The sequence below is a fragment of the Poecile atricapillus genome, chromosome 2 (genome assembly GCF_030490865.1).
Source record: "Poecile atricapillus isolate bPoeAtr1 chromosome 2, bPoeAtr1.hap1, whole genome shotgun sequence".
In the NCBI taxonomy this organism is placed as follows: Eukaryota; Metazoa; Chordata; class Aves; order Passeriformes; family Paridae; genus Poecile; species Poecile atricapillus.
Genome location: NC_081250.1, coordinates 116440375 through 116467788, shown reverse-complemented (window position 1 = coordinate 116467788; position 27414 = coordinate 116440375). Strand labels below are relative to the sequence as shown.

Here is a 27414-nt window from a genome sequence, read left to right as displayed (position 1 = left end):
CAGCAGTAGTCCTCATCTATTGGTAGTGAGTGACAGGAGGCAGGAATTCATCAATTGACTGTAATCTCTATTTAATTCTAATGATCCCAGAGACTGAATTTTTTATTCTTAGACTTTGGTAGCATAATTCTGATGTAACCTATACTTGTCAAATTCTGTTTTAATTCCATTTTAATTCTGTTTAAAAAAAAGTATTTCTACATGCCTTTGGTGAGCTCTATCCACTAGTTTGAGCATCAGAGATGGATAGCCTGAGGTTGTCCTGCAAGTTTTCATTTTATCATTGCACAGGCACAGCATGGTATGCCAGGCAAAACCAGTGTAAGGAGGATTCCAGCATCTCCATCATACTGTAAGCTCCTGTCAGCAAAAGATCTTCTGAGTGATACACTGCTTAAATTTGACAAAGAACATAGATTGTGTAAATCACACTGTTTTCATTGATTGGAGTCTGAATGTGCATTAACCTTCCTTAAGGCTCCAGAAATCACTTTCATAAATGTGAATAGTAGAAGAAAATGTTTAGTGAAGCTTTTAATGGATTAGCTCTTTGTTAGAGGATAAAGTATCTTTAAGCATACAGATATGGAAGTGATAGTTTTACATGGACACGTTTTTTTTGCCTCCACTGAGCATTTGTTTATTATAACCCTGTGAAGGTTAATTTTCATTTACATTTTACAGGTATATAGGCACAAGAAACTTTGAAAGACATCTTGTGTTATGCCAACTATTAATTAAAGCAGTACTCTGACTGGGGTGAATTTTCTGTGCAGTAGAGAGGAGTCCAAGTCTAGAATTTGAAAGTGATTCCCACAATTACTTTAGTCTTATCACTGTAAGGGCTCTAAAGAAATATGTTTACAATTTATAGGATTTTAGAACTGGTTTTGTTCACTTTTAATGTGTATCTTCTGATTAGTAGTTGGACTTCTGTGTTTTAACATTATTGTGAAAGTTTTTTCCCCATGAAAAATGAGACTCCCTTTCTGCTTGAGGAAATATGTGATTTACTTTGGTTCTGAGCTTCAGGGCCAGTGCCTAATTTTCTTTTTATCGCATTCTTAGTTCCATAGTAAGCAATTTCCTTTGGCTTCACTGAACTGAAATTCTTTGGATATCGTAATTATAAACTATACATTATGACTTCCTACATTTATTTTTAAACAGAGAGATTATAGCATGTAGTTTTAGACTGCTTTTATTTTATTGTCTGTGAGTTTATTAATGTTTGTGCATGTAGAGTCTTCAGCTGATAGACTATCAACTGAAAAAGAGCCAAACTTTATATGTACTGGAATTCAAAGGCACAGCATAAAGTTGCCAAAATAAAATTGCTAGCACACCTTAATCACATTTTTATTACCTCATACTTCACTCTAAGAAACATATTTTCAACCAAGTTTTATATGAAACAGATCAAAGCATCTCATAGCTCTGCAAAATCTCATAAATTGGGTGCAAATTATCCTATAGCAATTCAGAAGTCCATTTTGCTTCTACGAATTGTGCTAAATTGTTTCTTCCTTCACTAGTAGTCTGAACTAATAGATAATGGGTTTGGTTTGTGGGCAGGGTTGCAATATTTTCATGCTGCAGTGCCATCAGCCTATCCACAGATTGACTGCAACTATGAAAATTCTTCACTTCATGATTCTTTTTTCAAGTTTGAGTCTGCAGGTAGTGCTGCATAAAATGCCTGCATCCCTATCCAACAATCCAACCCACTCTTTATTATTTCCTATTCTTTGGTAAAGTAGCACATGCACAAAATTGTCACCTTCAGACAAGGGAATCCTTTAATTCAGCAGGCAAAACCATCCCATGGGTTCTTCATAATCCCTAGCTCTGATCTCCAGAATAAGCAGAGAACTGGGATTCTGATGTGGCTTCACAATGCCTCAGTGATGCCATTTCAGCTCCTCAGGGATGGAGGGCACAGAGAGGACCTGGTCCCAGAGACATTTAATGCACACTTTACACCATCCCATTCACTTTGTGGTCTGGGGTATGGCTCACAACTTTTACATGTCTAAAGTTTGATACATTATCTCTAGAGTCCTTTTATACTTAGCAGAAGAAAAATATGCAAATCATACGGACAGTTCAGCTGGTCAGTCATGGAAACCTGCTTCCAAAGATGGAAAATCATCTCTATTACCTGTCTTCCTTCTCTTTTCATCTTTGGTTCACTCCCCAGGCAAGATTGGTCATTCCTACCCAGGTTTACATCTTCCTTTAGTCCAGCTTGCATGCCACTCTTTCTGCAGGTGCTGTGCTGGCATAATCTGTCCTCTGCCTACTTTGGGGAGGCCCAGCATGAGCACAGGAGGGGGTTCAGGAACCCACAGGTGTGATGTTCTGGGTCTGAGAACTAGTTTACCCTGTAAGTAGGAGGGGAACATTATTTTTCAGGCTCTGCCTGTCTTTGGACAAGACATAATAGTGCATTTTCAGAGGCACTCAGATGCAAAATGTCCACTCAAATGAGTCTAGAGTAAAATGACAGTGAGTATTGTTAAAATTGTCCATGTTGTTTAACTGAGGCACAATGACCATGGAGTGAAGTCACTACAGACTTCTTCACATCATCCACATTACTTTTCCATCTGGCAAAGATATTTATAAATTCCTGAATTTATACTGCTCTGGACAGTATTCTGAGTAATGTCCCCTTTTCACTACAGAAGTGTCTGTGTTTCACTGATAATTTACATTTCCATTAGCAAAGCATGTTAGGCTTTAACTCATCTTTTCCATGTACCCCTCAAAATGGCTACTGGAGTCAAGGGGCACTGAATACAGAGAAAAAGGCAGAATTTAGTCAATATTTGCAAAGCACTTTGGAGTACTTGAGCATGAAAAACATCATATTGGGTAAATATTAGTTTCATTCTCAGTTAAATCCTGAAATCTGTACTTCAAATGTTCATAATTTCTGAGCTGAGGCAGATATGTGCATACAAGATGAACATTGCTTGCTTACTTGTTGATCTTAAATGAAATTAAGACTTTTGTTTTGTTTTGCTTGGCTGAGAGGAAAAAAAACAACAGCCCTTCCTACCTCTGGTTTTCTTGTTTTCTGTCTAAAAAGTACAGGTCAGCACAGAAAAGAAAATCAAATTTGAGTTTGTTGATAGTAAAGAAGGACCTAATGTCCCATGTTTTGGTATTCAGTACCATGGATTTGCCTTTTAAGACCTGTTGGTGTTGTTGTGTAAACCAGATGTAAGCCTGACTGCTTTAATCTACCCTTTTCTAGGAACTGATGCATCTCAGTAGTAAGACTGCATCACAGCAATGCCCAGCGATAACTTTACACACTGAGGTGACTGTATTAATGTAATTTTTATTATATAAAACTTGCAGATTAAATTGAAATTGAGGTTGTAGTATCCATCACTCGAAAAGTGATACATATTTTTCCTTACAGCACTGATTAAAGAGCAAAGGAATATATTTGTGTTTAGCTATCAGAAAAAATCCCAAGTGATTCCTGGTAGTGAAGTGTTGCTGAACCACCTTTGTCTAGACATCACTGCTCTCAGCTCAAAATGGAGAGTTGAAGTGAATTATCAAGTCCACAAACACTCTGAGGAGTACAGTACCTTCCTCTCCCCTTTCAGGTCTTTCCTATCTTTACGTATGTCCCCTTTTTACACTGTCTGCAGTGAGTATATAATTTATCGCTTAATAAGTTGTCTGACAAGATGGCCACTTTGTACCTAATTGTTCAGTTTATTTATGTATTATTGATGAGCCTAGACTTGAACTCTGCTTTCCTTAGAGACTGCTTGATAAATCTGTTGGTTAATCCTATCTAAGGAACTGAATTACCTGCTCTAGCATAATACATGATATTGCTTTTGCTGTGTATTCTTAAAAAGGAGCTGGTTATACATTTCCAATAAGCTGTGTTTAACAGTAAGAAATAAAATCACATACATAATTCACGTTGCTGTCTGTGTTAACAAAAGATCTTCAGTGATGCACTGTAATGCTTAAAATACTTCCCCAGCTTTTAAATCAATGTTCTGACTATTTTAGCTTGTAAGGCTCTGGCTCGTGTAGCTAGAAGAATTTCTGAACTGCAAAATCTTGATTATGAGTAAAACTATTAGGCATGTCAAAACACTTGTGTATTGCTAATATGATCTGGAAATATTGGAGATTAATCACCTTATATTTTTCAAGGCAGTAGTTACTATTTCAAACAAATGAATAAAACACCAAATTAATTTTCTATCAAAACATGAATCTAGTGACAGCACATAGCTGTACTCTGTTATTATTTCTGAACCTTTGACTTGTAGGCACTGACATAAGGGAAATTGGTGAGTATTATATGATCTGTAAAGCACAGGAAGAAGCAGTGATACTGTATGACTAGCAATTTATGAATACAGCTATTAAGACTCAGGAGCCTCTGCAAAACCCTGGAGTGTCTTAATACTTTTCCTAAAAGAATATCACAAAACAGATTGTTGCTGACACCAAAAGGAGCTGTGTGCTGAATGCATGAGCCCATGTGATGGCTTTCCTAAAAAGGAGAAAAAAAGAAAACTGCACCTCAATGAGAGTTTTCTGAGGTTAATCCATTTCAGTCTTGAAAGCAATTGGATTATGCCAATATAGCCTCAGACCAGTGTCCTGGTACTGGCCCCATCTGTGAAAAGGTGATTATTCCTGAATTGCATTCAAATCAAGGAAATTTTGCTCCATCAGGAAATACAAGATTATTTCAACTGGTGCTGTGTTTGCCTTTTAATGTGGGAGGGAAGAAGCCAAATATGCGTTTGGAAATATTTATGCAGCTGTTGTGTTTCTGCTGGAGTTGTATATCTGCAAAACTGTGTACAATTTGCCCATTTGATTTTCTTTGTTCCCTCTTTACTGGTTTAGCTTGGAGGATTTTGTACCTAATAAATGCAGAATTAAATTATTCTAGATTGGGAAAGTTTAGTTTGGAAATGAGTTTGACTGTGTGAACAAAGCTTATTCTATGTGCAGCAGAGACATAATATTAGGCATGACCATTGAAGCTGTAATTTTTAGTGGACTCCTACATAACGTTAAAACTTTTCAGTCTTCCAAACAAAAAGAATACATTTAAACAAGAAATTATTGAAGCCATTTATTTCAAGTTTAATGTGTGCTAATTTAATGGTCTTTAGGCATAAAACATTGTGATAATTTTCACCACATGTTTTATCAAATCCTGAGGACAGTATATTAATATTCCAGTAGCTTGTACAGAAAGGTGAGAGAATATAATATGGAGCACTAAAATGATAAGTCATATTTTTCTTGGCATTACTGAATATTTTCATTGATTAATCCAATGGTTAGAGTCTGACTAGGCTATGAGATAGCTAAATTTAAACAACAATTATTGTACAATTGGGTAAAACAGAAGCAGATATTGTGATGCTGTGGGGAAAATGAAACATCAAAAGCTAATAAGAAACAATTTTTTATATCATAAAAGCATAAGAACAGCTCCATCAAGCTTTAATCACATTGTTATAATACACACTTTTAAAAAAATTGTTAGCTTATTAGCAGGGGTTATAACATAGATTGTTATAATTAGAGTAGGATTAACAAATACCGAGTTCTGCTTCTATTTCAGTGTACTGAAGCACAGTCTGTGCTGTGTGAATCATAGAATTATCTGCATTTCAAGTGGTTTTTTTTTACATTGGTGTCATGGTCCAGTTCAAAACTGCTGACAAGTGCTTTTTGAGGGTTGGCCAGTTTAATTTCAGCCAAAATGTGGGAAACCTATGTCCACCTTGTCCTCTTCTAGTCATGGGGTTTGGAGATCTGTGTCTCTCTGGGCAGTTGTAGGTGGAGAATCACTGCCACTGAATCAGAGCCCTGGCTGGACAGCAGCAAGCCCAGCCTGGGGCTCCCTTCACGGCAAGTGGCAAAAAAAGAAGCACTTCCCTCATGTCTCTGCATGGGCAGTGTAACAGAATTCAGCTTGTTTCACTGCATTCAGGGACTTCTGAAGTACATCACACTGCAAATTTTGAAGTGACAGAAAATTAATTTGACAAGATGATAATTGCCAATTTTTTTTCTATTCTTAAGAGGAATTTCTCAGGCCCTGAAATTATTTCTGCTCAAAGCTAGAAAGACTGATACCAGTAAATAATGTCCTGTGAGTAAGAACACTGCACTAGATGTGCGAGAGATGAATTCAAGTCTTCATCTACAGATATTTTTAGGAAGTTGACAGCCACAGAAGTGATACGGGAAGACCCAGCCTGTGGCCTTGATGTGCAGCTGATGTGTGAGGGAGTGGCAGAGTAGGACTGAAACGAAGTTTCCCACAGTGCTACTGTGAGCTTGATCTGCCACATTCTTCTGGTGAAAGTGTCTTTTTCATTTCTCATGTAAATGTTTAGAAGTCAGCTTCATCATAACATTTGATGAAAATTATTTGATATGATCTTTAAAATGCTTTATTTGAAAAAAAACTTAGAGCTCTGACTGGGGCCAAAATCCATGAAGCTTAGGTCTTCACCATTTGTCATAGATCATGTTGTGTACCCTTATCTTTCCATACTACTGTATAAATCAGGATAAGCTTTCAAAGACTTTATTTCTTAAGGGCTGGCAAAAAGCAAAGAATTTTCTAAATAAAATGTACAGTAAAAAAGAGGTTGATGCATATGCAAGGTCTGGATGAACCCTGGGAATAGAGAACCTGTTCAGGATTATCCATGACTAACATAACTGGAGCACTGCATTCATTTTGGACAGCACATGAGATGGTGAAATGGACATCAGTAAAGGGAAGCATTTAAGTGATTACAAATGAAGAAATGCTTGGAAAAAAGCATGTTTCCAGAGAAGGTTAAAGGAATTTAAATTTGGCTTTCTGAAGAGGAGGACAGAGTATCTGTCTTTGTGTTCACAAGAGCTAGTAAAAGGTAGAAATCATTAATCTCAGCAGACTGGAGGGATGGAAGAAGGACTTAAGATAAAACAGCAGAATGGCTGAAGAGTTTGAACCAAAAAAGGAAAATGCATGAAAGTGCCATTGCTGGAGTTGTAAGCCAGGAATTGACAGTATGGTTGATGCTCTGTGAAACTTATTCTGTTGTTATTCAGAGGATGTCTTTTCCTGTTGAGGAGGTTCCTCCCAGCACTAATGTGACTGTCTCATGTGATATACACTGCCTCTTAGAAAGACAACAGCCATGGTGCTGGTAATACCAAGTTTGAGTAACTTTTGCTGTCTGATTTGCTGTGAGAAGTGTTCAACAGTCATAGATTCATAGTGTATTGATGGGAAAAGCAGCAGCCAGTGCTGAGCGTGACACCTGCTCTTCAAGCAGCAGGGAGAAGGAGGTGGGACATTTTTCATCTTTATAGGGTTTTAGTAAGAGCATGGCAGGTACAATTGTAGCTTTGTATTTTAGTTCTTTACCTTCAAAACTTAGGAAAAAATTGAAATATATTTCCATGGACTTGTCTTTTTTTCTGTTAAGAAAACATATAGCAATTGTATAAAGGAAACACTGCTGCACACTCTTTAAAAAAGCTATTATGAGTGCAACTTGGCAAAATAGAAAGAAAAGATGAAAACAGTCATGGAATAATTTAGTCATAAAGTGAACTTGAAGGTCAAGTTTTATCTTAAAAGGTGTAGAGAACACTTAGAATTTTTGAGAACAGATTAGTGATCTCACATCGAGGACATGTCTTCACTGAAGTTGGTAAGAAAAAAAAAAGTTAAACAACTTTTCCTCTTCTGCTTTTGAGTAATATTTTGAACATTTCTAACCACACCTACTCCCAAATGACCTATTTTAGGATAGAATACTGCAAAGTTCTCTACATTGCTCTGCCAGGGTATCTCAGTTTGATCTGTAGACAATCCCAGGAAAGGAGTAAGTCAAGCTACAATCTTTGCCAAGGCTCTGAGTCTGTTGCAACTGTAAGTGCAAAAATCCATGTTGGTTCAGATTCTTCTTATGAACATTCATGGGGCTCCCTCTTCTTATTTGTTGCAGACAGAGAAATAAACATGTGTGACATTCTTAATGAAAATAATCCTGTTGAAATTAAGGAAGATGCTCATATATCAGAGTAACTGTGGATGGAAGTAGGATTGTCCTCATGGCTGCCACAGTAGCTGTTTTGGTAAACTATGATTGTATATCAGCCATACAGCACCCTTGTCATTTAACAGATGTCCATGTTTTCCTAAGTCCTTGCAATTAGTCATTTCTGTTATCACTCTCTCCAGGTCTGAATTAGTTCTATCTAATGAGACCCCATCAGACTGTGCTAAATAATTTGGTTTATCAGAAATTTAAGCTGATTTTTTTTTTCATCTGAGTTTGGTACATACTTAAATATTTTATTCCTGTTTCTGTAAATGTCTGAGCTCTTGGGTCCTATTTATCACATGTTTGAATGGGTGCTTGATTTTAAGTATTTTCACATTGTCATTCCTTTCAATAGGATCATTTTAATACACGTTGCATATGTGATCCAAATGACCTGTTGCATTAGTCTAAAGTGCTTAAGTTCCTAGGTGATACTGTTTAAAATTAGATTTTTAAATATGGCATAGGTAAAAAAAAATATTTCTACATATGCCATGTGTTTTTTCCCAGTTACTTTTTCAAAAATAAGTCATTCAGGCAATGTTGTTTATTTATCTGACAATTGTCACCTTTATTTGCTTCTCAAGATCCTTTTTCATAGGATTTTCAGAATAGTAGTGGAATTTTGTGCTATTTTGGTTGATGTGGTTCTAACCCTTTTTATTTCTAAGATTCTGCTGTGCAGAAGGAGATGTACTTACCCACAGGAACTATATGTATCCCACTCACTATAAATAACACAGTAGAAAGAACTATGACCATGGATCCCTGCAATATTCAAACTGTACTCATGCAAGGCAATGGTTCTGTCCTAGTTGTGCAAAACTCGTTTACTCTGGTCCATGGAACCTCTCTTCTGCTATACTCCAACATAGAGGGTTCTCCATGATATGCAAAAAATGCTTTTTATTTATCTCTTTGCTCTCTGTAGATCCTTTTTATTAAGCTTTCCTGTGTTTCATTACATAATCTGCCACTTTACACAATGAGGCAGAGATTAACATTAACAAAAATTACTCTGAACTTGAAGATTCCTATTCGCTTACCAGCCTACTGGTTCCTGATCCAGGTCCTGTCCAACCTGCAATGGCACAATTCCCTTCACTTTCCATGATGAAGGATCAGATCTTGTAATGAAATTGACCAGGTCTGTTGGTGTTGGAAAATGTTACCAGCCTACCAGGTTAAACAAATTTCTTCAGCTGCTGTGGGCAGAAAAAGAGGGGTCTTATCTTAGTTGTTCAAACCTTTCCACCTTATCACCTAATTTTCCCAGTGGGCGTCTGCATCTATAATTTAGTGTGAGTTGAGTAAAATAATAACAAAAGCACTTGCTACTTTGATCTCGGTATGTTTATTTAATGAGTGTTCAATATGCAAAAAATAGCTGAGCCTAGGAGTCCAGACCACAGTGTGCTGAGTTTATTTTTTTTTTATTTTTATTTTTTTATTATTGTTTTATTATATTTTATTTTATTTACAGAGCCAAGGTTAAAAGGAGCAGGAGCCCAGCTGAGAGAGTTCAGAGTTCATCTCTGCATGTTCACTGTCTTCCATTTAAATGTACACAAAGGACTAATACAGTACCTGCTCTCCCCTGGGCTGTCTTTGATACACTCTGCTGTGCCTGGACTCTGCCACTCCTCCTATCAGTCTGATCCTACTTCTTTTAGCCCGCTGTGCTCAGCACTGTAACCTCATTCAGCTAGTGCTCTGCATGCAGGCTAACAACTTCAAGGCTCTGTCAGGCATTGACACATGCAGGCTCCAAGCGGGAAGCTAAACACTCCCCTTCACCTTTCCTGCAGTTTCACATTAACCTCTATTAAGTGCAGGAAAAACACAAATGCTGTAGTGCCATTATTCAGGGTTTAACTACCAGTGTATATTTAGATATTCAGCCAGCTCTCCACCTATGAGAACATACTCAGCAAACACTCTGTCTCCTCCCTTTCTCCCATTGAGAGAGGTAAATAGTGAGTTAGCTTGAGGAATGCAATGGTAGGTCTGGGTTGGGCATTTATGACACAGGCTTGAAAATCTGAAAGAAAACTCTGACAGCACTGTCTGTACTTTTTTGAGGCAATAGCAGGTGTTATAAATGGAAAATGAGACAATAATGGTCTTATTTGAGGAGAATCAAGCAGTGTATTTACAAAACATTTTGTCTTTGAAAGCCAGGTGGTAGAAAAGGCAGTACTAGTCTGCAAGCCCCTATCATGCTTGAATCCAAGCACCAAATGGGTGCAAGTCTGTTGGGTGCTGTGGGCAAAGAGAGTTTTGTGGCTGTTTCTGGCTTTTTCTGAGATAGAAAATGTCTGACAGTGTTTCATTGTGAAGCAGCACCCTCACTTCCCGCTCTGAGGCTGCTGCCAGTGCTCTCACACACTTTGTGGCTGCCCTTAAGACCGGGGAGGATTCCTTCCCAACTCCAATCTGCCTAGTCCACACATCACAGTACTTGGACCGCATAAAGACAACATACCCGATATTCCTGGTTCAGCCTCTTCAGCAACTTGAAAGAAGATGAAAGGACTGGAGACATAAAGGATTTTCCTAATACTTTGTTCCTGAAAACTAGTAGCAGAATTAAAATTAATAATAACAATAATAATCTTGAGACATGCCATCTATACTCGGTTGCTTGGCTTATCAAAGCTCCTGCATCCTGGAGGGCTCCTAGACTTCTAGATGGGACAGGACTCCTCCAGGTCCTGCCACTCTGCACTAATCACCTCCCTTTGGCCATAGAGGGACATCCAGCTCTGCAAAGAATTTGATTTCTTTTTGCCATTCAGGCATTTTCACTCAATCTCATGGTTTTTCACTACACTCCTCTGCTGATAAACAAGGTTTGTGGAAGGAGAGAGGGAAGATGGCAGAACAATCAAAGTTGATAGTACTAGATTGTTTTTTGACAATTTTCCTGTGTTAGTCCTTCAGTGAGGTGTCAAGCCTCTTTCCTGGGAAGGGTGCCTGTCTGGAATGCATTACTGTAACATGTCTTGGGCAAATTTAAATGTGTTCAAGTACAACATACAAAATGGAGTTCGGGAGACAAGATGGAGTTTCAATTTAATACAAATGCACCACTTTGCCAAACTGTGTCAAGAAAGGGATTTTCCATCGTGTATAATGTTTGCAGAGCATCTCTGTTTTTATCTTTAATGGTTGCCATAACAAGATCAACTGTTTCTTTAGCATAGCAATTTGATGATTTATGTTGTATCCCATTATTATTTTAGTCTCATTTCAGCAGCTCTGAGTAAAACAAAATATCGCTTTTTGTCATCAAGAAACATGAGACAATATCTACTCTTGGCATTTGGTTTAAAATAAACAAAATTACCTAGTTTTAAAGATTTTTCAGGATTAGTGGCTTTTAGATAATGTAAGTTACAATTGATATGTATAATCTGTAAGCAGTAAGATCACTAAATCACTAGAAATAATCATTTTACACAATGTTATTGCAACTTCTTAAAATGAAACATAACAAATTGTGCTGGGGCACTATCAGAGTAAGGTAAACTATGGCTTAATGATAGAAATAAAGTTTACATTTAAACCTAAATCTGTCTTCCAGTTCAAATCTAAGATGGGAGAAATTTGTATTTAGATTATGTGATTAATATCACAGGCTTTGAAGATCTGTAAGATCCTTTGAAGAAACTGGAATGTCAAGTCCAAATGGCTTTACCCAGAAGATGAACTTATTAAGCATAGCACCTTTCACCAATATCATCATCTCTCCCCTTGCTTCTCGTCCTTTAATCTTTACATTTTAGGATATCACTCTTGGGATATATTTGTGCACAGAACATCATCCAAAGTTGTTTCCCCCTCCACATCCCTGTCCCAAGCATGTTTTGACATCAAAAGCCATTTGGACTCATATTCCATGTGCTTCCCTGCCCACACTGCAGCTGGATGAGAAGCAGTACTGTCACATTGTACTGCTCCTCAGTATAAACAGGAAAAAGCTCAAACATTCATGTGCTTGATTTTTTTTTCTTTTACGTAACTCATAAAACTGTGCCTGGAGAACTTAGGGCAAACCTATATAAATATATATATAAATATATATAAATATAAATATATATATATGTATGTATGTATGTATGTATGTATGTATGTATGTATGTATCAAAAGAGAAAGCCACTATGCAATACCCTCAAAAGTCAAAAACTGGATGAAAAAGGAGCAAAATAAACCCTCATTTCACAGCAGCAAAGAAATGCTACATAGCAAGAAGACAGAGGTAGAGGGGAGAAATGTCATTCTCCCTGTAATCCAGATAGCACAGCTGATCCTGTCAGTGAAAACTGAGTGACTCGGTATAGAAAAAGGTAGCTTAAGTGGAGGGGAGAACATGAAGTTAGGCTGAAACTTGTTTAACATGTGTGTCTTTGTGGTAGCTGTCATCTGAACAAACTACATTAAACTTATGCAGATATTCATCTGCATTTATAATCACTGTATGTGGAAATACAGTTACCAGTATATAAATATATTTTATTTCTGGTTATCCCCTTTGGCTCTCAAGCCCTTCTTGTGTTTTCTGCATCTTGTAGCCTCCTTTTTGTATTCCAAAGTTTTCTGTCTATGTAAGCAATTAACATTCTCTACAATTGTTGCCACCATGAGAAACTTTTTCATCTGTTCAACCTGTTTATAGTATTTTTTTGACATAGTCCACATAGGGTGTTTTTCATTTAAAGAACATCAAGAATGAATAAAAAAATACTGTTCTTGCAAGCTTTGTTACTTCATAATCACTGTTATAAATGCTGATAAAGTTTGTTGCAACTTAAATGGGAAGATGAAAACAGGCTTCCTGGCCATACAGTGTGTGACTCTGATATGATGCCACATTAATGGCAGGCAGAAGCCAGCCTTGGATACATTAAAACAGCTTTAGCACTCTCGGTATCTGCTAGAATCTATGATACCTATTGCATATTACAGTCAGCCAGTGTTTATGTAATTTCATCCCTAACTTCTGTGAATAAATTGTATTTAATAACAGTTGGGTATTTTGTGCATATTGGTAGTTGAACATTACAACTTGTCTTACAAAGGGTCATTCTGAGGGGGCTTCTAACTGGCCATGCCATAGTGTTGCCTGTATCTTTTATTTATAATAATCATTTAAATAAAGAATATTATGCAATCCTGAATTTATATTAGAACTAGCTCACAGTTATATTTCTTTACATATTACAATGCAGTCATATTCTTCATTTGCTCTCACCCATACTTCTCATGCAGTTACACTTTAATGTGAAAAGAAATGTTGTCAAGAGTAGTTATTATCACACACCAGAATATTGTATTAGCATTCACATTTAATAGATTAAAATGAAAGATTTTGAAATCTGCTCTTAATGATACTGAGAGATCTTGGAGACACATTGGGAAAGCTTTATATGAAATGTCATCTGATATATATACATCATACATAGGTTCATAAAAGAGAGTTCATTTAACTGCCTGCCTTTGTGTTTCATCTGTTCTGTTGGGATGAATCATCCATGGGTTAAGTGATGCTTGTGCAGTTTCCTTGCTTGAAATCAAGCACAATGAGTGGCAGGAAAGCTTAGGGAATACAAGCTGAGATTGCGAACCTGAGAATGATGAGTACAATAAGACAATTTTGGAGGCGTAGAGTATAACCTGGAAGAAAACTATGGTAGCTGAAGACATCTTTGAGCTGTATCTGCTCCTCTTTAGACTCACTCCGGTCTATATATGTTGCTTGACCTGCTGTGGTATACATCACCTTACTTGTAAAGCTGAATTCCAGGTGGATATAGCATGAATTAAGGAGTCCAGGTGGAGAGTTGTTGAGAGGTGCCATGCTGCAGAGCCTGCACGTTACCAAGCAGTTTATTAAAGGTCAAATAATTCAATATTAATTTCTGGGATTTAGGGGTATATTTTGGAAGCTTCTAAACAGATGGGAAAAAAATATGAATAGAATTTTCCAGTTGATCCAATTGTTGGCATTTTTTCCTCAGTTTACTGTTTTGATGTGCGATTATCATGTTTGGGCAAGTTGAGCACTGTATCTGTGCTACATAATTTTTTCTGAACTTTTTATTATTGAAGGCTTGTGTACTCTTTTTTTGGCTGGGGTAGGATGTACAGGTCATTTCTCTTTCACACTGTTTTGGTATTTGGGAAAGGGGACAATGAATAAGCAAATCAGCATTGCAGTAAATATTTTGTTTTATTCTGGTATACAAACATTATATTTTCAGTCTTTTATAAACATTTTAATAAACATTGAGAACGTGAAGGAAGTATCTCCTGGCAATACCTGCTGTACAGAATGCATGTGTATATGCTTCATCCTTTGAGTTTATGGGTGTTTTTCAGGCTCATATCCAAAGTCTTAGGAGCTGCCAAGTAGCCACCACACTGCACTGGGCTGAAGGCAGATAATTTAAACAGCCATAAATGTAGTACAAATACTAACATGGCAAGAGTGTTATTGTCAGCTGATGCATCACAGTCCACAATCTGCATATATAAACACTACAGAAAATACACATCCCATCAAATCTTGCTGACCTATATAACCTATTACACATCTTGCACATACTTCTGACAAGCAGATGCTAAATATTGCATTCTTGAATATTGAAGAAATTAAGTAACCAATCAGACAGCTGCTGGTTATTTTTAGATGTTAACAGGCCACTCAGATTTTACAAACATTATGCATTGATATATTTTTCTGAAAATTTACCCTAACAAATTAATCCAAAATGTTGCAGAAGGTCTTTTCTCATGTAAACATCAATCCCCTTACATTTCTCATGTAAGGTCAAAAGGCCATAAAGTTTAAATTTATGTATATTTTTTCTGTTTTGGTTTCTCTGAAATGTGCACACACAAAGCCCACAGACCATGATAGAAAAAATAAAAAAATAAAAAAATTCCAAGATAAATAGAGGGCCACAAGCAACAAACAGGAGAGGCTGAAATCAAATATCGTATCATGCCAGGAGGACCACTAATAGCAAGGCACTGATTAGGTAGGCAGATAATCCAAGAACAACACAAAGAAATATAAAAATTTCGGTATTCATGGAAAAATACCTTAGGGAAATTATTCAAAGAATGCAGATTTGGTGATTGTAAGCTTGGGAGCAAGGACAGACGACCAAACATTCAAAAGAGGGAATTATATGAAAGACTAGTATACTTCATAAAGATTCTTAAATCATAGTCTCATGCATTATGGAAGGCAAAATAAGTTGAAATATTCTTTGACTGCATCTAGCCAGTAAGTGGAAAAGAAATTTCTTCATATTCACTGCAACTAAACACATGCAACACAGTATTTGAATGATAGCAAAGCTTGCAATGTATCACAACAAATGTATGAAGATAACGAGGGAAATTCAAAAGAGGAGACTCAAGGAATGATGGTTTTCCAGGGCATATAGGACTCCCAAAACCAGCAAGTGTAACTATTCTCTCCATAGGATTTCTTATAAATATGATGTAGATTGCATCTGTTCTGAAAAAGATATCAAGCCTCATTCTAAAATGTCTGAGAAATGATGAGTTTGCTGTTGACATAATGCTTAATTATCTCCTAAAGTAGGAACTTGTATCTTATTTCAGGGCTGAATTTCTGTAACTCCCATTTCTTAACACTAGATCTCATTATACCACTGTCAGGATGGCTGACATCTTGCTATCAGACGTCTTTCCAGGGTGTAAGTACCAATCACAGTGATCAAGGCACCTTTCAGCCTTTCGTCTGACAAGCTGAATAAGCTGAGCTCCTGTAGGCCTTGCACTGGAGTGCTTGCTTTCCAGCTACTGGCTGTGAAATCTCTCTTCAGAATTCCACCTGTCCATCTGAGTAGAAGAAACTGCATTTTTTCCCGATCCAGATACTAAAACTTTTTCTCCAAAACTCTACTTTGAATGCTTATAAATAAGAAAATTATTCAATGAGGAAGCTAAAAGAAATTTCTTGTCAACAAGAAATACAAAAGGAGCAAACATCAATCTCTATTTTATAATCTAATCTATCTCTATTCTGTCCCAGTTTGGAAATACTCTATTCCCTATGGCAGATCTGTGTCTGTGGCATAATCCTTTCCCTCCCATGAAACTAGGACTTCTGACAGTCTGTGACTATTAAATAGCTCTGGCCAGGAAGGGCAGACCATCAGCTGCTGTGCCAGGAACTGGCACTTGTTCATGTTACTGCTGCTGTTACAAGCCTTGTAGCCTCTGGCAGAGAAAGGATGAACAGCTGGAAGCCGAAACCTTTTCAGCCACCTCAGCAAAAATTGGTAGAGCTATCTGCCAAAGCCACAGTTCAACTTTGCCACCTCAGGCTAGTTGAATATGCTGCACCTTGCAGGTGGAATATGCCCAGAAGCTCAGTGCTGATCAAGAAATGCCCATGGGATATTTCATGGGCATCTTCTGTAGGAGCAGAGAGATCTCAGTAGTAGGGACTTCTTAAAAAAGCTGCTGCGTCATCCGAAACAGTGGCTGATGTCCAAAATATGTCACTCTAAACATTCACACAAGGGGTCAGGTGCAAGTTATTTCAAACAGACCTTGTAACAGCTGGAAATTTGTGGTTGATGACTGGAGATAAGAATTCCTGCTGTTGTTCACTTCTACTTAAAAGGTTTGAAAAGATTTTTCCTAGCTCCTGAGCAGACTCTGGGACTATCATCACCCTGTTGGCACTGCCACTTGAGTGGGTGTGATGAGAGTTCTGTGGGGACATTTTCCAGACTATGTAAGAAATCAGTAGTTTTACACTTTGTGCTGGTACAGGATGAGGCTTCAGATCTGACAGTTTTTCTCCATCTAGACCTTCAGATTTTAATCAACTCCTTTCTATGACATTTCCGTTACTTCTTAACTGCAGTTGAGAGAAGAGAAAGAAAGAAGAAAGAAAAAAAAAAGGAAAGAAGCTTTTTATATCTTGTATATATTTCCAGGAATGGTTTTTATCATTTACAGATGGTTATTTTTGCAGTTCTGATTATGAATGTTTACTTTATTCACACATCAAGCAAACTATCCTCTTACACCATACGGATGGGAGGTATACTCTTTCATACATTCAGATGTCTGAAAGCTGTCTGGAAATGTATTTCCTACTTTCTGATAGGGGAACATTTCAATTGGAGGGGGTTTAATTTGTTTTGAAATTTCAACTCTTGTTCTGCTCGGAAGCTAAAGTTGGAATCCATTAAGATGCATTTTAGTGCAGATTCTATTCTCATCTTCCTTCTCAGTAAGTGTGCAATTCACTTAGTACTCCATTGCAACCAACAGCAATATGTATACATGGTGCACAAAATGAGGCATTTTGTTTTAAAACAGATTGCAGATGAAAGGAAACCATTCATTTCTTCCTTGCTAGCTGTAATTACTAGAGCGCTAATTACTCCAAATCACTGACATCCAGGGTCAATAAGGATGACAACAGGAACATCAAAGACAAGATGCACACATGCAATTACGAGTCTCTAAAACCAGGCTGTAATATTATTTTATAGCAACTGTTTTTCTTCAGTCAATGCTAAAAAATCAAGTTTGCTGAATGTTTACTATTATTTCCTTTGCAGTTTGACGGTGAGAACATGTATATGAGTATGACAGAACCAAGCCAGGACTACGTGCCAGCCAGCCAGGTGGGTTAATTAATCTTCTCTGCCTTGTTTCAAATTGTAATTAAAAAAATTCAAAGAGTTGCATTGCAAATGAGTGGCACTATCAGTAACTGCTGCAATCAGGAATAATCATAATTTATAAACAAAGCATTTAAGCCTTGTTTCCAGTTAATGAGATAGAGCTGATAAAACACCAGAGTTGGCGTTTGTTGAAAGATACTACCTTGTTTCCTCTCCAGAATGCAAGCAGCTGTTTTGCCAGCATGATCTTTCCTAAACAGTTGTTTTACCTTCAGGAAATAAAGTCTTTACAGGTGCAGGTTATTTGTTTATCTGACTGCAGACAAGTTAATCATTATAAGCTATACATGTCACAAATGGCTTTAATTATCACTCGTAGAGCAGTTGAAGAATTGCACTTTTAACACTAATCCTATGTCTGAGGAATGTTGCTACTATTACACAATTAGCAGTGGGGTTAAAGCAATGTCTTAGCCTTCTGTAGCTTACAGGCCAAAAGGTTTAATGTGATGTGCCTTTAAAAATACCTTTAAAGGTATTTTTGAGCTTTTTTCCTTTTGGGCAGCCATACACACTAAATTATGATACTGGATGTATATTTAAAAAATCTTCCACCTTTCCCCTTGAACCCAAAGATCCTATAGATTTCTAAGAATTACAAATTTTAATTACGCCTTAAAAAGCAAAAATAGTTTTAAAAGTTTTGGGTTGTCTACCTATTGCTACATCTATATGTAGGGGGGAATTTCTCATTTACTTCGTGTGTTTCAGTTTAACTTTGTACCAGTAAGTGGTGGGGACAGTGCTGCAGATCAGTTAGATTGTGTCAGAAATTGCCATGAATAACCAGACTTGTGGTCTATGTCATGCAGCATTTCAGCCCAGCATTGTCTGGCTTGACAGAACCAGGAGGCTTATGTGTAAAACTCTTATTAGGTGGGAAATAAGTTTGCAGGCATATTAATTGTGTTCAGATAAGCTGGATGTAACTTAGGAATCAACAGTTTTCGAAAGTATGCATTCAAAACTAAATGTCTTCATGAAGTAGTGTTCTTCAGGTAGACAGGTTCATTGGGGGCAGGGAAGCAGGAGGTTGTGTAAAATGAGTACATTGTTCAATCAAAACCACCATCTTTAAAGTGTTCCACCATGTTACTTCCCAGCTTTCTGCTGAAGTCACTCTGAAATACCTTTAGAGACCAACAGTACTTTGCATTTAGGAATTGTGCATGATTGAACTCATTCAGCTAAGAACCCTCCAAGATCCAGAGGTAGTTTAGAATAGAACTGTTTGATTAAAAAATGAAAAATTATATTATTAATTTTTCTCTAACCATTAATCCAAAAACTGTACTGACAAGTTTTAGTATTACTATTAGATTAAAGCAGCCTAGTATCATCTCATTTTTGCCTTAAGGGTTTTGAAGTGCAAGGGCTAATTGAATTTGTTTGAAACAGTAGAAATACAAACTCTGTGAATGATTGCTGTTATCAGGCAGCTGCTACCTTTCAGAGAACCATTATGTCTGTCTTAAATAGTTTTGAATAAAGAATTGCAAATCCACATTATACATCAGAATTATTTTTCTTCTGCTGATATTTTTGTACTGTGTATGCATGTAGCTTAAATAATTTAAATGGCATATTGAAAAATTAAGAGTATAAGTTTTAATCTTTTATGCGGTTTCTGCATGTGCTAACAAGGCCCAGATTCTCAGATATATTTATGCATCTAACACTCACTGATTGCAGTGAAAGTAAGGTTCTTAAAGTACCTTTAAAGAGCCAGGTCTAGGTATTTTAAATGCAAATGACTTTGTCTTCAAGGGAAAAAAATATAAATCTATCAAATGTGACATTTCCAAATTCAAAGATGTCAGAAAACCCTGATTTCTTACAAAGGGCTGGAACCAAGGACAGGCTTACAGACTTAAAATCTGACCATGGCAAAGCTGAACTCTGGGGTGTTGGCTACAAGGTAGAGTTCAAAACCCAAAAGCAACCTCTCTGTCCTTTGCTGGGGTATCCATGTGGCAAGAAGCAGCTCGGGCAGAGTGTTTTAACTTGTTACCAAGTGTGCACCAGTCAAGCAGCCTTCTGTGCCTGGTTGAGAGTAGCTGTAAGCCTTGGGCTGTCACAACTTCCTCTCCCTTGCTGGGATTTTCTCCTGGTGCTTTCGCTGTTGCAGTGGTTTGAAGTGAATACACAGAATCATAGAACAGACTGGGTTAGAATGGACCTTAAAGATCATCTAGTTCCAACCACCACATCCTGGGCAGGAGCCCTTCCACTATCCCTGGTTACTCAGAGCCCCATGCAGCCTGGCATTGAATGCTTCCAGTTATGGGAAGTCCACAACCTCTCTGGGCAACCTCTGCCAGTCCCTCACCAACCTTATAGCAAAGAACTTCTTCCTAATGTCTAATCTGCGCCTATCCTCCTTCAGCTTCAGGCCATTCCTCCTTGACCTGTCACTGCGGGCCGTTATAAAAAGTTTCTCTGCATCTTTCTTGTTGGCTCCCTTTAGGTACTGGAAAGCTGCTCTAAGATCTCCCTGGAGCCTTCTCTTTTCCAAGCTGAACAACCCCAGCATTTTTAGCCTGCCTTCCTGCCTTCACAGAAAAGGTGTTCCAGCTCTGTGTGGGCTGGAGCATATGTGAAAGCCTGTAATAATAACAGCACTGGAAAAAATATTAAAAAAAAAATAAAAGGAGACAAAACAACTTCACTGAGAACAGGAATATGGGGTGTGATGGAAACCTGCCTCTCATGTTTCATCAAGAAACTGTGACTGTGAGAGAAGCCTTCCCAAACCTGTTCCTGACATAGACAGCTGCTAGTCATTCCTCAAAGGAGCTAAACAACTCTTCATTGAGTGTCTATGAGGTCTTCTCTGACTGTCATGGGGTGGTATTCTTTTCTTGGGCATAAGCATTTGATGGTCAGCCAAAACTAGTGAACTGACTACCATTTCAAGATCCAGTCTGGTAGTTAAAAGTGGAAAAAAAATACAGTATTTCCTGCTCTGAAAACAAAGCATGAAGCACTGTAGCTTACAGGGCTAGGGAGAGTATAGTATTCAATTGTATTTTCTGACCATGGTTTTAGGACTGTTTGTTAATTTTCTTGTCACTGTTACTGTATGTAAAACACATAATGCCATAAAAAGAGAGGAGGAAATGTTCTCTCTCAGATGAAAGCATCTAATCATAATTTTGTCCTATGTCCATTTTGCACCTGTGCTCATGAGTCTTGCCATTGCATGACCTCAGTGAGAGGAATGAAGGCTCCTTCCCCTTAATAACTTGGCTGTTCCCTCACAAGATCAGAGATAGGGGTTGAATCCTGTCAGAATGAAGAGTGAATTAGTTACTCTGCTTTTCTTGATGAATTAATGTCTGTTTACTAGAATATGAATCCCACATATAAAGAGATACGTAGTCCTATCAGAAACCTTTATTCAGGCTCTGGTCATGCTGACTGAGTCAGACACAAGCATCATTTTCTAATTTCAGAGTCTGACATAGCTTATTTGGGAAGTGGGTTGGCAGACTGAGTCATGGCATGTAACACCAAGGACCAAGGGGTTTCCACTTGGCTCTCTTCAGGAGTAGGTGACCATAGAGGCAGGATTGCTGGGGTCCTGATATATGCTGACAAGCACCTCAGTTCCTTCTGTTTACTCCAAAGTGTTCACATCCAGAAAAACATCACCTTATATTATTTTACGGGTTTTAATCAATTTATTCCCTTTAGGCTAACATAAATAAAAGCTCAGCCATTGGACAGGAAAAATGTAGTTTTGTTCCTTTTGCTATATAACATCAAACATCTGCATAGTTTGGTAATCCAAGACAAGTTGCCTCACAGCATCCCTCAACAATAATTATCATTTCTGTTCAATTTTCAAATCAGTACATGCTTTGGGACTTACAGACCAAGTTGCTAAGTAGCAACATATGGCTCACTACTGTTCCTGTGATGTTGCTGCAAGCAAATAGCATAATTCTATACTTGAAATGATTTTTACAGAAAGCCAGTGCTGGAACTGAGCCAGAAGAGTAAGTATACAGTAAAAATTAATGATATTCTTTTAAACTGTCCCAAAAGGCTGTTTGGCAATGTTGTCTCTGTGTACATTTTATATATACATGTAAGCACTGCATTTTTGGTTATAATGTATGTAGTACAGGACTCTATACTGAAAGCATCTCCTAAGTGAGTTATGCCAGCCATATTAACAAACATACACAGTAAAACTGTGACATTTTCACTACTAATTGCACTTGGATCTAAAAGTATTTATAATTTTAAAATAAAACTATGCCAACTGATCTGCATTTGAGATTCACACCAATTATTGTTTTCTCTTTACACCCAAAACTGAAATCTTGGACACAAATTATTCTTTATGTTATTCCTCCTCCTGTAATTTGTGGGCCATGAACAACATAAAATTATATTGCTTATTTTACATTTCTTCCTAGTCACAATATGGAATGTAATTCAGGACTGTGTTGCACCAAGATTTAACACATTTGTAGCTTTTCTGAGGCCTGATAAATGTTAAGGTTAATGAGTGCAGCTGGCCAAATTCCCTGCAAGGTCCAACGGGAAGGGGTGAGAACAGGACTGGAGCTGATGATTTGGGGCAGTATCCCTATTGTCCCACTGGGAAGAAAAGATCTGAGGCAGAGGAAGGAATACTGTTTGCTTAGAGGTGGTATTTTCCTGCTTCCCAGAGCTATGCCAGGGAGATCTATCTAAAATATGTCTGCGTGCTCTTTGATGGAGATGCACTATGGGTATCAAAAATGTTTTGTTCTGTACAACTACAGAGTGAAATAGGATGGAATGACATCCAAAAGAGAGATTTTTCATACTAATGTTGCCTTATGCACATGGTCCTACATATAGCCCTAATGTATTTTTTTACATTTGTATACCATAATTTCTTAGATTACTAATGACATAACTATTGCTCATGTGAAGTATGCTACATAATAGCTTCATAATAGCTTCCCTCTCTTGCACTGTACTGGTCCTTCACTGTAGGTAGGCTAGAACTCCAGGAAGAATTCCATTCTATGCCAGAAGACATAACTCTTCAATCTTGTTGCCTACAACAGTCTCCATTAGCAGAGCAGGGCAGGAGTTGGCTGCCTTGGAAAGGATTGAGAAAAAGCAGCATTCTCAGATGGAGAATCATTACATGTTCCAATATAGTCCCATGGGTACATTCTACCCTGACCTGAAGTCGAGCACAATCCTGCCCAAAAGTTGGAAAGCTTTTGCTCCTTATTTGAGAGGCTTCTCCACAGTGAAAAGGCAATTCCTCCTGGGCAGTCTGCAGCCTGGCTGCAGTCCAGGGCTGTTTTGGACCATGTTCCATCTCCCTCTTCCTGATCCTTAGTCTTTCTGACTATCTTTTAATTTCAAAAATAGGTTATAAACAAAAGGGAGTCTACTACTTGGTCCTCCATTTCTCTGAAGTAGTCTATAAATGCCACATTAAAAAAAAAAAAGTAACATAGGTTAAAATAGCCTCAGGGAAAGAAAAATACCAGGCAGGCCTTTCAGATCTTGAATGAGCAGTTAAAAGTAGATGTAATTTTACCCTTCCTTCCACTTTTATGTAAAACATAGTCTTTTAATATTATCTTAACATCAGACAGAGTCTGGAAAGAACTGAGTCCCTGACAAAAATACATCAACAGTTGCATTAACAAGGCTATGTATATATATTTCTTCTTTAGAATCATATAGTGGTTTGAATTGGAAGGATCTTTGAAGATCATCTAGTCCAGTTCCCTGTCATGAGCAGTTGCATTTTTCACTAAATCAGATTGATCCAAGCCTCATCGAACGTGACCTTGAAAACTTCCAGTGATGGGGCACACGCAAATTCTCTGCACAGTCTTTTACAGTGTCTCATCACCCTCACCATAAAGAAGTTCTTCCTGTGTCCTGTCTAAATCTGTCATCTCTGTTTAAAACTGTTACTGCTTGTCCTGATACAGGCCTTGGTAAAAGGTCTTTCTGCATCTTTCTTATAAGCCCCATTGTGTACTGAAAGGTGTTACAAGGTCTCCTCAGAGTCTCCACCAGGCTGAACAGCCCCAACTCAGCCTTTCATCATGGAGAGGTGCTTCAGCCCTTGGACCTCTGTGGTATTCTCCGGACCCAAACCGACAAGTTCATGTTTTCCTGTGCTGGTGACCCCAGAGCTGGATGCAGAACTCCAGATGAGGTGTCACAAAAGCAGAATAGAGGGGCAGAATCCTCTTTCTCACCCTGCTGGCCATTCTGCTTTGGATGCAACCCAGAACATAGTTGGCTTTCTGGGCTTGCAAGCACATTGCCATATTATGTCCAACTTGTCATCCATCAGTGTCCCCGAGCCCTTCTCCACAGGGATGTGTTATGTAAGTATGTATGAATGTCTTTAGCTTTAATACAATGTGTATGAACTTGTACTGTGTATATATATATTTTTTATTTTTTTTTAATCAAATGCCTCAACTTTTATAAAAATACAAGTCAGAATTAGGGCCTGTTGGCTGGAATTTAAAAGCTTTTAGAAATTTCACATTAAAGATGTAACTCAAGTGAAATACCTTTACCCTTTCTAACTCAAATTCATTTTAGTTGGTTATGTTCAGGAGTGGAACTTGTACTCTGACCAGAAGAAGAAATGTATACGACCTACTTATCTCTGAAAAATGAGTTACTTAAGCATGCCTTAACTCAATGCGTCTTTCATTTAATGCCTATTCTATAGCACATGCTATAAAAACACTAAAGAGGGCAAAATCTAGTCCCTAAGGATCCTAAGCAAACATACCCATAATTACAGTTGTATAAACAAAAATGTCCCTCTCCAGCCTTCAAAAATCATTAGTGTGGATCTGTAAAATTGAGACCATATCAGAAGCCTCAGCGAGTATAACAAATTTTTCAGCATTCCATTTGTCTTCTGGCTGTGAAATCTTGCACTTATATTTTCTTTACAGCCATGCCGGCAGAAAATTTTTTAATGAAACAGGTTTGGAGGGTAATTGGCTAGCTACAGAATTTGGGGCTTTAGAAGTAAATTTCAGATACTGCTAGTGTAATGCTAAAATTGTGAACTTGGCCCTGTTGTATACATGGTGATTCTGTACATCAGTTAAAAGTATTTTTCTTATGAGTTGCAGATGAGAGGGAAGTAAAGTAAACACTGCTTCTTGTCTTAGCTGTGGCATCAGGATGACAGGAACTTCAGTGATAGGCCCACAATAAATCAATAAAGTAAAAATAACAAAAGCTATTATTTTACCATGAAAAAGGTAAACAGAAAATCAATCATCAAATGATGAAGTCTCTGTCCAAAAGCCAGAGGTATTTTTTTCACATATCACAAGAGAAAAGGCACTGCCTTTTGCTGTGCATGTCATGAGACAACTTTCTGTTTAATGAGCAGCCAGTGTAAAATATCCTTCAAAACGTTTCCCTCTGCTCCTTCATGTACAACTTTTTTAGCATGTGAAAACAGATTACAGACATCATATATTTTAGTTATGTAGTTTCCTTTCCAGGAAACTCTACAGGTCAGCAGTGTGGATGAATTATGGGATGTAACCATGGGAAATGTTAAAGGCAGTATTTTTCAACTGAGCTTCACATAAAATGAACCTTTTTCTGTCCATAAAACGTCTGGAAGAATTACGTGAATTTGAACTACAAATTAGACCAATTGCTATTATACTGTCCCTTTTGGCAAAGGCTGCCACAGTAGAGTCAGTTTGACCTGCTGACCCCTGACCGAATAAACCGATAAGATGCCATTCTTTGATTAATCTAGTTAGTTTTACAAAATCTGGCATCTCAACAAGCCCAAACTAGTTACTCAAACCAGTCTTCAATGTAACATTCAAATGATCACTCTGTGGAGTCCCAGAGGTATTCATTACAGACAAAATTGCTCTTGTTGCCTCGCATACAAGCTGAGTTTTCAATGGGAAATGAAAGGCTGCCTGGAAAAATAGGCCACCTAATTAAGTTAAACTACTCTAGCATTTGGCTTGACATCTTCATTACTCAAAATTAAAAAGATGCTTCACTTGAGCACACAAGTTACTATTGTTTATGTTGTTTTCCTCTTAAATTGGCTTCTTACATAGAAGTCTGTTTTTCAGAATTATATCTTCTAATAGCTTGCATATTTCTTGCAGTTTATAAAAATGTCTTAATAGGTACTACAGTGCTGATAGTTTGTACGACATCAGTACGATTGAACTTATTACCGGGGTCCCAGCAGTCCCAATACTTACATGACACTTTATTAGTAGAGGGCCAGATCCTGCTGCTCTTGCTTAAATAATCTGTATTCGTTCATATACTGAGCACTTCCTTGGCCTTTTTACTGTAAAGTACTGGGTCTGAAATCTAGGTGTTAAAGCCAGGAGGACCACTGGTAGGAATTGGGAGCTTTGATATACCTCAACTTTCAGCTTTTCCTGTGATTGGCACAGAACTAAACGAAAGTTATATCATAATTGCAAAGAGTAGCCATGCCTCTGTTTTGATCCTCCTTTTCTCAAGTGGCAACATTTTACATTAAATCAGATTTTTTTTTGCCGATTTCATCAGTCATTCAGGAGAGGTGTAGCACAGGTAGAACCCACTGTCCTTTTGAAAACTGAGAAGCAATCTATTGTTTCTGAGCTTTTCTAAGGAAAGAAAAGAGAAATCAGGAGAAAAAAAATCACAAACAAAAAAATTAAAGGATTCTTTGTCCTTTATCATTGTGTGCCCTGAGGACAACACTGTTTCATCTTTTGGTGTCTTTCTCAGAGGGGATATGGAAATTTAGACAGAATATTTGCCCCCTAAACAGATATACTTAAATGTAAATCTATACTACTGCTATTTTAGGAGCATTTAAAAACGTAAACATGCGAAGAGCACACTGTCTTGATTGCTGGTTTAGAGGCTATGCTATAATGCTAATGAGGCTTCTGACAGGTTAAATGTGGTGTATCATCTATATTTGCAAGCAGCAGGATTTGTGAAGATGTGACTTCTATTTTTTTTTCAGTTCAATTCTGCTTATTAAATATGCATATTGCTAGTTTTATTAACCACTGCTTTGTACTGAGCACAATTTAGGTGTTTTACAGAGAGGGTCTCTAAAAAGATTTTTATTTCTAATATGCTTTTTATTTCTAGTTTAAAAAGAATATTTAGCACACATAGTAACTGATTTGTGGAAGTATGTCTTCTAGTGCTGAGTTCAAGATTATACCATACATGATGCTGCCTGTGTTATAGCACAGACCAAAGGCTGTCAAATAGGAGGACCCTGAGTTACCTTGACCTTTTATTAAAATGTAGTAGTATTAGTAGTAGCAGCAGTAGTAGTAGAAGTAATAATAGTAATATTAGTAATAATAAGAACAAAACTAATAAGAATAATACTGACAGTAATAGTAGACACTAGGGGAGAGACAGGACAGAAGAGTAGCAGGGGTGTTGGACAATGAACACACTTGGATCCCCACATGTCCACATGTGTCCACAGGGGACATGCTAAGGAAGGTGAAAGATTGTCACAAGTTAG

General features: G+C 37.5%; 1 protein-coding gene across 4 annotated transcripts in view; it reads left to right on the top strand.

Annotated features, from left to right (window-relative positions):
• Positions 1-27414, top strand: part of TOX (thymocyte selection associated high mobility group box) — a 216997-nt gene that overhangs the window by 96714 nt on the left and 92869 nt on the right. For all 4 annotated transcript variants that reach the window (XM_058833690.1, XM_058833692.1, XM_058833689.1 and 1 more), the window contains exon 2: positions 17748-17813. In XM_058833690.1, coding sequence (XP_058689673.1) covers positions 17748-17813 — 66 coding nt within the window. The remainder of the gene's footprint in view (positions 1-17747; positions 17814-27414) is intronic.